Genomic DNA, 14,112 nt, shown 5'->3' with positions numbered 1-14,112 from the left:
ACGACCCCAGAGAGGAAGAGGACAGAGCACTTCCTTTGAGTTGTCTTAAAGGCTAAGGTGGCAGTTCAGCAGAGGAGGGGATGAGATGGTCAGGAGTCTGGAGGCTAGCATGAAGCAGGGGTGCGGGGGGACGGCCATAGTGGGGAGTAGGGTGAGACACTCCACCATCTCACAGGTTCCCTAGGGGCCAGGTAGGGCTAGGAATACCAACCTGGGAGGACAGACCACGAGAGGCCCTGGAACCTGCACGTAATGGAAAGCTCGGCACTGCTCCCTGGGAAATGAGTGTTTGCAAGGAGAAAGATGGAGTCCCCTGAGGCAGCCTTGGGCCCTGCCCACTCTGTCTTGGGAATCAGCTTCTGGAGGCCTCCGTCTCAGTCAGGCAGTGAGCAGCCAGAAGAAAGGAAGGAGCTCAGTACAAATATAAATACCTTTAATGAAAGCTGAATGCACCTTACAGAGCTTCGAGGACAGCCATCAGAGCTGGGGTAGCAGCGGGGGCACTGCTACTTGACCCCAATGGCTAGGCCAGAGGCCCCAGGAGGCAAAAAAATGCCAGAGCCGCCGCCAGCAGCAGGGGAGCAGGGGCTGGGGTTAGGGCAGGTGCTGCCCCCCTCAGTGTCTCCTGGTTGGTCTCGGGGCCTGCACCATGCTCCCAGACGCGCACAGGGCCGCCACACAGGGTGTGCAAGTTATCTGGGTGCGGGGTCCGACGAGCTTCTTGCTGCAGTGACTCCCACACAGCAGCCGCCTCCTTCGGGCAACCTGACAGAACTTGAGAGGCGCAGATGTGGAAGTCATTCCAGGACCTGTTCAGGGCATGGGATTAGGGGAGTTAGGTGGGACAAGGCGGCTTTGGAATGGGAAGAGGCTCAGGCACAGAGAGTAGAGAGGGGCAGGCTGCTGTCCTTGCACCTGCTCTTACCTGCAGATGGCCTCCAGCTCGCTTCCGTGGCCCATGCCATCCCCCAAGCGGATGAGACACTTGGCGAAGCCCTGGTATATGTCACAGCGGCTTTGGCCCATGGCAGCTGCCTCCAGGGGAGATAAAAGGATGGGGGAGTGGGGTGGGGGTGGAAAATAATTGATAGGATGAACTGCCCCACCTCCCAACCCCAGGGGCTTAGTTACTCTGGCAAGCTCTGGGGACGTGACTCAGCGTGAAAGAGGTACCCCAGGGGAAGGAGGGGCACATCTGGGGATCACCTGCCTGGGCTGTTCTAGGTGGGACTGAACAGAGCCAATGTGGAGGAAGACAGGGTAATGTCCTCACGTCCCAGGGGTCAGCTCTTCCTCTGAGCTTCTGGGGCTTCTGCAGCCCCAAGTCGGGAAAAGATGATCCAAGTGAAGGAGCAAGAACAGGATAAAGGGGGACAGGGTCCAAACCACACTTCCCCTCCCCAGCACCATCCAGTCTCTCTGAAGTCTAGTCAGACTTTCCCACCCCATCCAAAACAAGTATCTTCAGACAGGTAGGGCAGGATAGAGGGTGTCAGGATCCAGGCCAGATCCTAACAGAAGACCTCAGGGGACCCCAAAGCTGGTCTGAGTCTCATCAAAGGCTATGTCTTCCCTTTATCAGAATGGAGTCTGTGAAATGTTGAGGTCCTCCCCGCACAACCAGGGCTCAATTCACACCCCTCACTTTCAGTTCTAAAGACACGGTACACATTCTTCCCTCCATGGAGCCCTTGCACCTCCTTGCCACACTGGCTTCCAGCCTTCAGGAAGGTTGTGCCCCAGCCTCTCCCCCCCACACACACCCTAAACCCAGCCTGACGAGAGGGTGTCAGGCCCAGGTCTAGTTCTCCTGCACTCACCGAGTGGTAACAGCAGCAGCAGCAACAGCCCCACCGCTCGGGGCAGCCGCTGGCAGTGGTGACAGCAGCAGCAGAGCATCATCCCTGGCTGGGAGCCTGGTGCCAGAACTAGAAGCTCCGCTTGGAGTGCAGCCCTTCAGCCCAGCCTCCGGAAGGAGGGACTGTGATTGGATGGGAGCTGGGGGCGGGGCTTCAAAGCCAGCAGGCAGCCCCACCACCAGTAGGCAAATCAGTAGGCAAGGTGACAAAGAGGGACCCTAGAGATAAGAGCCCAGGGGATCGCTGCTGTGCTAAGCTGAGCCCAGGGCCGTTGGCCCAGGGATGGAGAGGGGAGATGTAGGAAGACCGATGAGGATGGGTGGCCAGAACTGTGGGGAGTGGGTTGGCCTTGACAGGGCTCCACAAAAGGAGAAGCTAGGCCAGGGAATAGAGAGCAGTTATCAAAGTCACTCCAAAGACACACCGAAAGCACACATATTTCATTTTATTCCAAAAGCATTTAATTGAATTCCTTAATGTTTTTCAAAAACAAAAAGATCCAAAACAGAGGTAAAAAGCAACATGGAAAATTCAACTCAAGTGGTATCACAATCTCGGGGGGTCATGCTCCAGGCATGGCAGAACCCAAGAAGGCACAATACCCACCCTGGGCCCAGCCTTAACCTGCTGGCTACCGTAACCTGTAGACCACAGCCAGTGCTCACCCCCTCCACCACCTCAGAGGTGCAGAGGTGGAAGCCTGAGCAGGTGAAGAGCAGACATGACCCAGCTCTGGCCTGGGCCTGTCTGCTGGCCTTCAGTGCCACCCCACCCCAGGGCAAGGCAGGCTTAGCTAAGGGAGGCTGGGGGTCACGAGGCCATGCAACATGAGGCTGAGACGCCGGGCCACTTTGCCGAGTGAATTGTGTGGTTCGGCCTGCAGGAACTGGAAGAGCTTCTGGCGCACCTGGGCCATGACGGAGCCCATGTGGTCCCGAGTGATAGGGTCACTGTGGTCCAGATGCATCACAGCCTCTTCCAAGTAGCTGAGGACAAGGACGGAGGAAAGGTATAGGCTACAGGTGGGCTCCAGCAGACGGGAGCGCCACCTGGTGGCACTGAGGCTGAGAGGGATGCCTGACAAAGGAACCCTCCAGGCCTGAGATGGGTGGAGGCAAAGGGAACTGGTGGAGAGAATTAGCGAGGGAGTCAAGCTAGAGCTGGAGTCTCTGCTTTGAACTGTTCTCCCACCTCCACCTGAGCCCATCTCCTGGTCCAAATGCGCCCACTCACCTTAGCTTGAGGTCAGTTCGAGTGCCAAGGTCAGAGGCCAGCTGCTGGATGAGGGAAAGGAGCACAGGCTGGGAGAGTGGGCAGGGTGGCTGCCCAAACACCTGGCCCGGGTCCACAGTTTCACAAACGTACAGCACCAGGTTCAGGTCAGCAGCTGTCAGGGCCTGGGTAGAGATTAGCATTTAGTGTGTGGGCCTTGTCAGGAGACACCTGAGCCTTAGCTGGGCCTAATGGCTGGCATACCTGCTGGAAGGCCTGATTGAGGTGGCCCTGCTGCAGCAACTGCAGGATGTGGGCTTGCTGGGCTTGGCAATCGAGGTGGGTAGCAGGGACAGGAGTGCCAGCAGCTGAGCGCATGGCCTGCATGATGCTAGAGGTGACGGCGGCCTGCTGCTCCTTGAGTGCCACACTCACCTCACCCTTAACGATGCGCTGTACCTGTGCCAAAATGGACTCTTGCAGGCTGCAAAGGGAAATGAGGGAGATGAGGTAGATAGGGAATCCGGTGTGGCCCTTTCCAAACCTACCACCTTGCCCAGTACCCTACCCACACACCTGCCCACAGCCACATGCAGCTGGTGCTGCACCTCAGCCCGAACACTGCTGGACACAGTGGCTGCCATCTGCTCAGTGGCACCCTGCAGTGTGTTGACGAGGCCCCGCAGCTGAGCTAACACAGGCTCCCTCGCCTCCTGCTCTCGCACCTTCCGGCTCTTCATGTGGCTCTCTAGCTGTTGCAAGTCTGAAAGTTGATCATGGGGGCCATGAGAGCGATGGTGAAGAAGAGGACAGCCCCTCCACCTTGGAGCATATATGACTCCACTCACATTCCTGTGTGCCCAGCCGGAAGCTGTCATTGATCTGCTGGAACATAGCCTGGCAGCTCTTCTCAAAGGCCGGCAGCACCACACTCTGGAAGGCTTCCCGGTAGGCGGCCTGCATGGGCCCCTGTAACGTGTCTGCAGCTGCTCGGGCGATGGCATCTGTCAAGTTCTGGGGGTAGAGGGAGGGGCCGGGCCAAGCCAAAAGCCTGAGCCCAAGCTGGCCTGACAACCCCACCAACCACCAACCTCCTTCATCTTTGCCCCTTTTCGCACCTTGGACTTCAGCAGTTTGGAGATATTCTCTTTCATGCTCCCCTCCACAGCTGTGAGCTTGGTGGCCACCGAGGTGTTCAGTTGGCCTGCCACAGGCTCCAGACTCCGAGAGACACCTGGGGCAGGGTGCGGAGGGAGAGATGGAGCCGTGAGAAGAAGCTTGACAAGTAGGGGGCCCACTCCCACGCAGCCCATCCAGAAGTCTCCATGTAAAACTCACATGGAGGCACCGTCTTCTTGATCTCATCCCGTATGCTACGCTCTAGTCGCCCAGCCACAGCTGAAGACAGTGCCTGGGACAGCTGTTGTGTCAGCTGCTCCTGCAGCTGCCCACCCCGTTGTTGCCCCTCGGCCAGTGCCCGCTCCAGCCGCCGCTCTGTGCTGTAGTTAAGGAACAGGCCTGGAGCAGGTCCCGTTTCCCTTCTAGGTCTAAGAAGGCCGCAGCTGCCCGTACCCCTCTGCCATGCCAGGTCACTGCCCTCAAGGATACGCTCCTGCTCGTGCCGAGACTCGAGGGCGCGCTCCACGTGGCCTGTGACGGTGCTCTGCAGGCCTTCGAGCTGGGTGCACAGACGCTGCAGCAGCTCTTCCTGGCTGTGCCGCAGCTCCGCCAGCTCCCTCTGCTGTTGCCAAATGAGTGCTGGCCAGTCCTCAGGGAGCTCTGCCACCTGCCAGTAGCACCAACCATCACATGCCTACCCCACATGTCCCCGAGCTCCTCCCCTCCCTGAGAGAGGAGTCCTAGCAGTAGAAAGGGTATCGGTGCACTCACCTGGTGCTCCGTGAGCCGGGATCCCACGGCTGAATCCCTGCCATAGGCAAGAAGCACCTCAGGTCCAGTCATGCAGACAACGTAAGGGCCACCCCTCTCCCTGGCCCCGGGACCTCTCCTACCCGTCATCCTTTTTGCCCTTCCTCTTGAGCTTGGGTGAGGACCGAGGAGATCCCTTAGTCTTCCAGTCCTTGGCAGGTAGCCGTGGAGCGGGAACTTTGGTGCTAAAGCCCCCTGCAGCAGAGGCAAGGCTGGCCACCTCATCATCGTGGTCGCTGTGAAAAGGGGAGAGAGAGGCCGAAGTGCCTACCACTTGCTGGCCCTCCCCTGTGAGAGAAAGGGTGTGGAGTGGTATCTACCTTTGCTCAGCGCTGGTGTCCTGGCTGTCATGTTGCTGCAGCAAGTGATAAGGTGGTCGGTGGAAGGCCAAGCTCTTATGCTTTTCCTGAAGGCCATTCCTGGGGCTGGGAGGACAGGCCGACTCAGATGACTGTCTGAAACTCTTACCAACAGTATATTTTCCCCTCCCAAGCTCCTCACCTTTCTGCGAGATTGCTGCAGGTCTCCCGAGTAATGTCTGGTGCTGTTGGCCAGACCTGGCTGTCAGGGGCTGTGGCCTCCTGGGTCAAGGCTGCCTCCAGAAGGGAAGGGGTGCTATGCCGATCCCCATCCCCCGGGCCTCCATCCAGGCTAAGCTGGGGGCCGAGCTCAGGCCCTGGACGGGGCCGTGGGGACAGCAGATGCAGTGCGGAGGCAGCTGAGGCCATACTGTTGGGCTCAAGGTCCTCAGGAGCAGAGGAGCCAAAGCCACGGGACAGGGCCTCAGATGCGATCTCAGGGATATCCTGGGACAGGGCAGTGGAAGCCGAGGAGATAACATCAGGAGAGCGGGCACGGCTGGGGGAGGCCTGGGGTAGCCCCAAGGGCTCAACTTCCTGCAGCTCCAGGGAGAGTGCAGAGGCAGCAGTAGGTACCTGAAGTGGGCCAAAACGGGGACTTAGATGGAAGGAAATAGGGGTGGGGGAAACACAGAGACGAGGCACTGGTGTTTGCAGTGAAGTGGGGAAGGGGGATGCAGTACGCTCAGGAGGAGATGAGGTGGGAATGGATAAGCTGAGGAGCTGCCCTGCAGGGAATATGGGAGGCTGAGATGACCTCAAGGGAATTATGGGCCACTTGAGGCAGAACAGGACAAGCAGACAGGGTGCTATAGGAGAAGACTGCTCTGACCTTCCTGAAGTTATACCCCTGCTAACCTGCATTTCACATTCACGCACCTGTCCAGGCCCTTTGGGAGTCAATTTGTCAGCTGGACCTGGGAGCAGGCTGGGCAGGAGGCTGCGGGGGCTTGTCTGCAGGCTGCTGCCGCCGCTGCTGCTCATTGTCAGACTGCCATCCAGCTGCAGCTTGGGGCTCAAGGTCAGCTCCTCAGGTGGCCTGATGGCAGGAAGGCTGAGGCATAAGCAACCGGACCTTGGCATCAACGGGCACCAGCCCTCGCCATCCCCCAACTCTGACCCTCACTTCACCTGGGCAAGGAGGGGTCTACAGCGGAGGTACTGCTCATGGCAGACACAGCTGTAAGAGAGGAGCTGCTGCTGCTGCTGCTGCTACTGCTGCTATTACTTGGGGATGAAGCAATCTGGGGAGATGCAGAGAGTAAGAGTTGTGGTCTGTGGGTAGGGATTCCCAGGTCCCCCTGCCCTAAGCCCCAAGCCCCCAACCCCAGCAAACCTGTTGTAAAGAGGTGCTAGGTGTCATGAAGGCGTCAGGCGTCATCAGCTTGGGCTTGGTCTCACTGCTCAGACTAAGGAAGTCGGCGGGTGCAGGTAGCTCCACGATGCGTCGGAGATCGGGCTGGGAGCCGTGAGAAGCTGAACTCAGGCCCTCAGAGCCCAGTTCAGGCCGAGATTCTCCAAATGCTGTGGGGAAATCTGCCACTTTAATCAGATCTCAGACCCTGGCCAGTTTAACCTGCTTACCCCTCACCCCTTACTCACCAAAATCCTCACGGGCAGTGTGGGTGGGGAGCGGGGCCACCACATCAGGGTTCAGCTGTGGCTGGAAGCGGATCTGCACATCTTGCAATGCCCTTCAGGAAGAGAGTAGGAGAGGGCTCGAAGGGGCCAGAGTCGGCAGGGTGAGGAGGGGCACAGACAGGGCACACTCACTTGGTATGCACACAGAAGAGCTTGATGAGCACACCGGCTGCAGACTCCATGGCACCTGCTCCGTGGGTCCCATCTGCAGGGACAGTGTGGACAACTAAACCCCTGGCCCCCTGTGCCTTGGCACTCCCTACATCCCGACCTATATCCCGACCCCGAGCAGCTCACCAGCCCCGAGGCTGTCGTTCTCCTCCTCAGCAGGCAGCACCTCCGTGTGCCGCAGCCGGCAGCGACTCACCACCTGGATACCGAAGCTCAGCACAGGGTGGGTGAGCAGGAACTCAGAGATGGAACTGAAGCAGGCACGGCCTTCTTCCTGGTTCTGCAGCAGCTCCATCACGTAAAGGACCTGCACAGGCAGTGCATTCACAGCTGAGCTCAGGGGCTGTGAAGGCTGTGGATGTGCCACATGTCCCTACCTGCCCCGATGATACCAACTCTCCCCGGGGGGTCCCCAGTGCAGTCTACCTTCCGTTGTACATCGCTGAGAATCAGGTACTCCGCTGAGAGGTCCAAGCAAACTTTGAGGCTGGGGGGCACACTCACTGAGCTGAAGATATCTGGGGAGAAACTGGGAGGCCACAAGGCAGGATGAATGAGCCTAAGAGAGTGGAAAGAACTCACATCCCCAACCCTGCTACCCCTGGCCAGCTCCCCAGCTTGTGCTTACCGAATGGTCTGCAGGCAGGTCCAAGACACTGTGCACCACATCTTTAACTCCTGGTTCTGGTCAGCACCAGTAATGAGAAATCTCCAGAAAGGGACCCTGCAAAGCAATGACACTGAGTGACTGGCTGGTAGCCCAAGGTCTAGCGTACCACCCGCGTGCCTGCCCACTCACTCACTCAGGGTCCTGTTTCTTGTGGTTGTCACAAAATAGGAGGCAGGAGAGCGGCCGCCCATCGTGGGGCTTCAACTCATGCAGACATCTGCAAGCAGGCAGATGAGGGACCTGAGTAGGTGATCTAGTCCCCTACCCAGGGGTTCCTGGTCCCTCAGCTCCTGCCTTACCTTGGCTCGTCCTGCCCCTCAATGTAGATCTGCCAGAACTTGACAAAGCCGTCATGGCTCGCTGTCGCCAGGACAGTCCCATCAGGTGAGAGGGCCCCTTCACTCAGGTACTGGGAAGAACCCAAAGAGCCTTGCTTTACCACCCGACTAGAGGTGGGAGCAAGCCCATCACAGATGAGAATGACAGTGAGCTGGCCTGACCCACAGTGGATCCGCACGTTTGTGTGATAGACTGAGTAAAGGGGGGGGGGGGGGTGTCTTAAAGAAGACGAGAGCCATGGGATGCACATTAGGCATGAGCTCCCCAGGTAAAGGTTACTTTGTGACCCCCATCCCCATGGCCAGAATGCCAGTAAAGCTATGTGAGCAGCTACGGGCATGAGGAATAGGTGAGGGACAGAAGGAAAGGGGAAGGGAAGGGAGGCATCGGCTGCCGGCTTACTGTGCTGTGGCCTTTCACCAGGATGAAGCCCTGTTTGATCTGGCTGACATCCACGGGCCAGGTGCTGTGGTTGGAACGGAGCATGTCCAGGTTCCACACCTCAGCCTGGAGGGTACAGAGAGGTGAGTGTTCAGCCCACGCCACCATGGCTGCTCGCGCCCCCCAACCCCCATGTCCAGCCTCCTCACTCGGTCCTCATGCAACAGGGCCACCATTGGGCTGCCCTCTTCACAGCAGTCTTCACTCTCCTCGGGAATGAAGGGGCACCAGATGATCCTACGGAAGTGGTTCAGTGGTGTACCCTCTGGCTGCCGGATATGGACCAAAATCTCTTCTCTAAGTGGGGTGTTAAGGATTGGACAAGTGTTTGATGAGTGTGTCCGGGATCCCCAGCTCTGCCCACCTTTTTTCAGCCCCCCATTCCATCCCAAGGAAAGGATACTGAATTTTGCCATTGACCAGAGCCAAGTGCCACACGAACAGGTTTCCTGCCTCATCGAGGCAGGCCAACTGGGGGGAGTTGACGTGTGCGAAGGCCAGGTCCGCCACGCTGCCTGTGAAGCCCTTGAGCAGGGTCCGCTCCGATGTGCTGACACTGATCACCCGCACCATTGCCGAGCCATTGTTGGCAGCTGGAATCGGGACAGTGGTTGGCCGTGAGTGAGTGTCTAGGCCCAGGCAGCAGCAGAGAAGCTCTGCCCTTGCCCACCTCAGTGTTACCACCAACCTCAAGCTTGGTTTTTCCACTTGGCTCCCCAAGGCCTGGCAGAGACAAGACTTCCATTGTATCCCTAACATCTGAGTGGGCTGAGTGGCCTTACTGAATCTGCATCTCTGGAGCTTCTGGCAGAACACCTCCCTCCTCTCCCTTGACCCAACTCACCCCGAATGGCATAGGCCAAGAAGGAGTTGGACACAGCAATCAGGTTGCCATAGTAGTATTTCTGCTCCCAGTCATACTTGGCGACAGGCTGGATTTTCACCTGAGAACCAAGGGTGAGGAAGGTCGTAAAAGCTGAGGGCTAGGGCAGCTTTCCCAGAGCTTAGGTGCTCCCCAGCATCCCTGGGGACAGTAGAGGCCGCATGTGCAAGCCCAGCCACCCAATCACAACTCCTGGGGCCAGATTCCCAGAGACTTGGTAGCCAATTCTGGCTTCCTAAGACTGGGTGGGGCACACTACCTGCCTGTTAAGGTGGTCCCCATAAGAACTAGCGGCAAGGGAGTAGAGAGGAAGAGACTCTGTGCCCCATTCACCATACGTGCCACAACATCCTAGTACCTTGTTGCTCCCCCGTGCCTTGCTCGAGATGCTGGAGTCACTGCTGGCCACAATCTCCACCTCTTTGGCCAAAATCCCAATGCAGGTAGAGCTGTCATCTCCTGAGAGGCAGCTGCGGGGAGGGGTGCACAAGCTTGACTCTTGTTTACCTCGAGTCTCAATAGGCAGGGTAGGAATGTGGAGAGGATACAGCTACCATGGGGAAGGTGTCCACTCCCAGGTGCACAGCTCTGGGCCCACTGGCCCCCAGACTGGTAGCTCACCTCCCGCCTTGGATCAGGCACCTAAACTTTAGGTCTAGGCCACACCCTTGAGGTTGCCCTCACCCCTCACATGTGGCAAGCTCAATGTGGTTAAGTGCTCCATCCCAGGACATCTAGTGTGGGAGCAGCAGAGGCTGCCAGCCCTTCTCTCATCCCATCTCATGCCTTCAGCTAACAGACACTCCAAAGATGCCATCACCACCACTATCATCTCCCAAGTACTCACATGACCTGCTTCTCCTGCAGGTTAATGGATGGCTTGGATCGGAGACCAGGCTTGTTTGCTGAAGTACCATCGCCTGCGCAGAGGGGGTCTGGGACCAAGAGCCCATTGAGGTCACCATTGTAGGTGTTAGATGGCCGCTGGCTCTCTGCACTGGGGCCTGAGGACAGGTAGGACCACTATCATGAGGTTGTTCCACCTGCCTACTGACCTCTCCGCCTGCAGAGCCTCCCTCTGGAACCATAAGGTACTCTAGGAACACTCAACTGAGACATGTCTATGGGAAGGCAGGCCCTTTGTTCATCTCTCATTCCATAACACTTAAGGTGAACCCAATGTATACCAGGACTAAGGATAAGCATGAGGCTCTTCTACCTGGGAGCGGGGTACAAGTCATCAAAAAATCCTCTACGGCCAATTACTACTCAGGCCCCAGTGAGTCAACACAGAAGGACTATGTGTAAGTTGGTCCGATGGTTGTGGGTTATTATTAAGCTGATTAACAGAAGGACTATGTGTACGTGAGGGAGGGCAAGGCAGGGTCAGGACAGATTTTATAGAAGAACTGCCATCAAGCCAGTGTAGCTAGAACACACAAACATGGGAAGGTGGAAGGGAAAACAAGGCTGCAGAGGTCTCAGTTATGAGGGTAAGGTGCTTAGATTCTCCCTGTAGCGATGAGAGCCACACGTTTTTTTAAAGGGAAGGTGACCCGGTCAGCACTGGCCAGAGGGCTCCTTGCTCTAAGGCAGTATGCAGAATAGTAGAGAATCTGGATGAGAGATACCAGGGCCTAGACCAAGGCAGTGGCAGGGGTTGGAGAAGAAGGATGAGCTCTTAAGGCGTGGAAGGGGAGTGATAAGATGTGGAAGTATGGAAGAAAGGAGCCTGCCCCTCAGAGAAATGGCCCAGAAGAAGCTTCCCTGGGCAGGTAAACAAAGGATGAATGAACATGAAGAGCTGGACAAAGAGAGAAACGATGGGGTAGTGTGTTGAGTCAGGAAAGACAGCATTTTAGTTGTTTGCCACTCATTGAGTTTCAACCACCCTCCTATACTCGACCACCACTCCAAAACTCCCAGGTGGCAAGGAGACTAGGGTTCCACATTCTGGATCACATCAAGTTTCTAGAGACAAAAAAGCCTGGGGTCTGACATGGTCCTCCAGTGAGAGGAGACAAGCTGGAGCTCCTTGGCAAACAGGAGAATCCAGTATCAATCAATAAACAAGGAGTTCAGAAAAGAAGTCTGCAGGCCACTTCGCTTGGATCAGAGCCACCTTGGCTGCTCAGGGGTTAGCTGACCACTCTCCCTCCCAGGAAGGCTATCATGAGGACAAACAAATGCACAAGGTAGGCCATGCCGGGCTCTACCAAACCTTGTGGAGTCTAGTCTCCCTAGCAGCTGCTGAGCAAGAAAGGCCCAAGCCAAGCTCATGAGTAAAGGGAGCACACTCTGGGACTGTGCAAAGGGCTCAGTGGTTCCAGGCAGCAGATGGATTTTCTCAGGAAACAGGCGGTAGTTAACCACACCCTGAGTGAACACCAGTGCTTGCTGCTGAAGCAGCCAGTTTGGGCCTCTCAGCAGGTTTAAGAACAGGGTCTGAGGGCCCTGGCTGGTTTGGCTCAGTGGATAGAGGGTCGGGTCCTTAGTTCGATTCCCGTCAAGGGCACATGCCCAGGTTGCAGGCTCAATCCCCAATAGTGGGTGTGCAGGAGGCAGCTGGTAATGATTCTCTCTCATCTTTGATGTTTCTATCTCTCTCTTCTTCTCTGAAATCAATTTAAATAAAAGAAAAGAAAAGAAAAGAAAAGAAAAGAAAAGAAAAGAAAAGAAAAGAAAAGAAGAAAAAAAAACAGGGTCTGAGGAAACACCAGTTCTCAGCTCTGGACACTGCACACCTAAACCACCATCAACAGCTGGTCTTTTAACCACTAGAGTTCGCTGAACCTGCCAGGAAACTCTGGTTACCTTCACATATGCTATTTCCTTTCTGTGAATGCCTTCCTGACTCTAAACTGTTCATATTACAAAACCTAAACATGGTCTCCTTTCTCAGACCTGTTCTCAGGCACTCTGCAGTCCCCAACCCACCCATCCTATACCCATCAAAAAAACAAAACACTCCTCTCTCCCAATGTCAACAGCATTACAGGCTCCCGAGGGCAGGAGCAGCTCTGAAGTATCGCTGCAAGCCCAAACTAAGTTTCAGAGAAAGGAAATAAACCAGGGCTGGCAGATGTTTGTAGCCGAGTTCAATCAGAGCCAGGCAGTCTGTGATTTGCCTTCATCCCAGAAAGGACACAGAATTGAGAGTGGCCACTTTTCTCCGGAAAAGTTTCAGAAAGCATGCCTAAAGTCTCTCTTTTGGAGAGAAGGGCAAGTTGCAGAGGGGATCCACAGCTCCTCAGCACAGCGCCTAAGTCTAGACACAACTCAATGTGCAGAGCACAGACTAGGCCTCAGAACTAAAGGAAGCGGGCTGGGAACTTAGATCAGTACCAGAAACACTATAGACCTCAGGGCCAGGAAACCAATGGGGGCCCTGCGGTTTAAGAGAAGGAGCCTCACCTTCAGCCGAGACGCTGAAGGACGAGGCAAAAAGGCCCGGCACCGGGGTGGAGTGGGGAGGGGAGGGATCGCACCGGGGGTCTGCGCCCTTCTGGGAATATGCTTAGGGGCTTACCGCTCTAACCATCGTCTGCCCTCGCCAGCCCGGAGGGTGCAGAGCCGGTCCGGAGGGGCCTGCAGGCCCTGAGGGCGAGCCTGGCTCGAGCCGCCCCTCTGCCCCGCGGCGAGGCCCCACCCCCGCGGTCCTCGCTCACCTCCCGCGGGCCGGTCCAGCTTGAGAATGTCCCGTAGGTGCTGCGTGGCGTCCTCTATGTCGATGCTCGCGCAGGAGGCCATAGGCCCAGCCACAAGCGCCCGGAACGCGCCGCGTTCGCTTCGCTGCCGTCACGCACCGGCCGGACACAGCCGCGCAGGGACCGGACACGGCACGCAGGTCACTACAATGGGGTCCACCCGCACAAACAGCGGCCCGCACCGAGCCCCGGAGCCCCTCCAATCCCACCAACCGCCTCCACTTCCGGCCCGCCGAGCCTCGGCTCCGGAATCTGCCCGGACTGGAGAAGAAAGGTTCCGGGCTGAGAGCGGACGCCTCCCTCTTCCTGAAGCTGGCTCCCTCCGCTATCCCGCCTCAGGGCCGGCGGGGCCGGTGAGTTTAGCAAGGTTGAGGCAGAAGAAAACCCTACTATCCCGCCCGGTCCAGGCCCACTCCCAAGGCATGAATGGACTCGTGATGAGCCTAGGACCCGGTCAGTTCCGCCACTGAGGCTGTAGTTAGACCTCTCCAAGAACAAGCTCAATTAGCAGGAGTCTCGCTTTCCTCTTTAGGAAATGAGGGGACCCAGGATGTCAATAGGTCCAGGAATTGCTAGATCACGATACCTCTACCAAAAACATCCCATCGTTTCCTAAGAGCCCTCCAGCAGCCCATTGCCCAACCCAGGACCCTCAGGCAGGAAGAAAGAAACCGGTTTACAAAGACCTCTTTATTGCAGACATTTCAGGCACAGGTACATGGAAGAAGCTGTATTGCAGATTTTAATACAAGGTGTTTTAAGAGGCAGTAAGCACCTACCTCTCTCTCCCACCCCCCAAATACACAGTAGCCTAGATGAGTTCCACTGAAATCTCCTGAATATGCTCTCCTCTCTAACAGCACACACCCAGCCTGTGCCCAGTATAGCCAGGCAGTATCTC

At 56.8% G+C, this 14,112-nt stretch overlaps 2 protein-coding genes across 3 annotated transcripts; both read right to left on the bottom strand.

The window, feature by feature from the left end:
- Nucleotides 1–412: 412 nt before the first annotated feature.
- On the bottom strand, nucleotides 413–2,023 carry NRN1L (neuritin 1 like). Its single transcript, XM_084861316.1, has 3 exons — nucleotides 1,821–2,023; nucleotides 926–1,031; nucleotides 413–809 (listed from the first exon to the last, which is right to left on the bottom strand). The coding sequence occupies exons 1-3, from the start codon at nucleotides 1,900–1,902 to the stop codon at nucleotides 524–526; spliced, it is 474 nt and encodes a 157-aa protein (XP_084717442.1). The 5' UTR covers nucleotides 1,903–2,023; the 3' UTR covers nucleotides 413–523.
- A 274-nt stretch (nucleotides 2,024–2,297) lies between these two features.
- On the bottom strand, nucleotides 2,298–13,450 carry EDC4 (enhancer of mRNA decapping 4). Of its 2 annotated transcripts, XM_084861315.1 has the most exons (29): nucleotides 13,173–13,450; nucleotides 10,352–10,508; nucleotides 9,863–9,974; nucleotides 9,466–9,565; nucleotides 9,025–9,214; nucleotides 8,771–8,918; nucleotides 8,583–8,687; nucleotides 8,141–8,250; nucleotides 7,975–8,058; nucleotides 7,800–7,895; nucleotides 7,598–7,700; nucleotides 7,298–7,478; nucleotides 7,133–7,205; nucleotides 6,962–7,053; nucleotides 6,696–6,883; nucleotides 6,491–6,603; nucleotides 6,239–6,398; nucleotides 5,502–5,935; nucleotides 5,321–5,425; nucleotides 5,084–5,236; nucleotides 4,962–4,998; nucleotides 4,680–4,857; nucleotides 4,410–4,565; nucleotides 4,190–4,305; nucleotides 3,920–4,085; nucleotides 3,648–3,834; nucleotides 3,336–3,555; nucleotides 3,093–3,256; nucleotides 2,298–2,845 (listed from the first exon to the last, which is right to left on the bottom strand). In XM_084861315.1, exons 1-29 carry the CDS (start codon nucleotides 13,252–13,254, stop codon nucleotides 2,653–2,655), a joined length of 4,203 nt encoding a protein of 1,400 aa, XP_084717441.1. In that variant the 5' UTR covers nucleotides 13,255–13,450; the 3' UTR covers nucleotides 2,298–2,652. The 2 variants fall into 2 exon arrangements, with proteins under 2 accessions (XP_084717441.1, XP_084717440.1); XM_084861314.1 differs by having other exon boundaries at nucleotides 4,410–4,857.
- Between the last annotated feature and the right edge of the window lie 662 nt (nucleotides 13,451–14,112).

This window comes from Pipistrellus hanaki (genome assembly GCF_964339955.1).
Source record: "Pipistrellus hanaki genome assembly, chromosome: 15".
Taxonomy (NCBI): Eukaryota; Metazoa; Chordata; class Mammalia; order Chiroptera; family Vespertilionidae; genus Pipistrellus; species Pipistrellus hanaki.
Note: the sequence above shows the minus strand (reverse complement) of the source record. Positions and strands in the feature narration are given on the sequence as shown.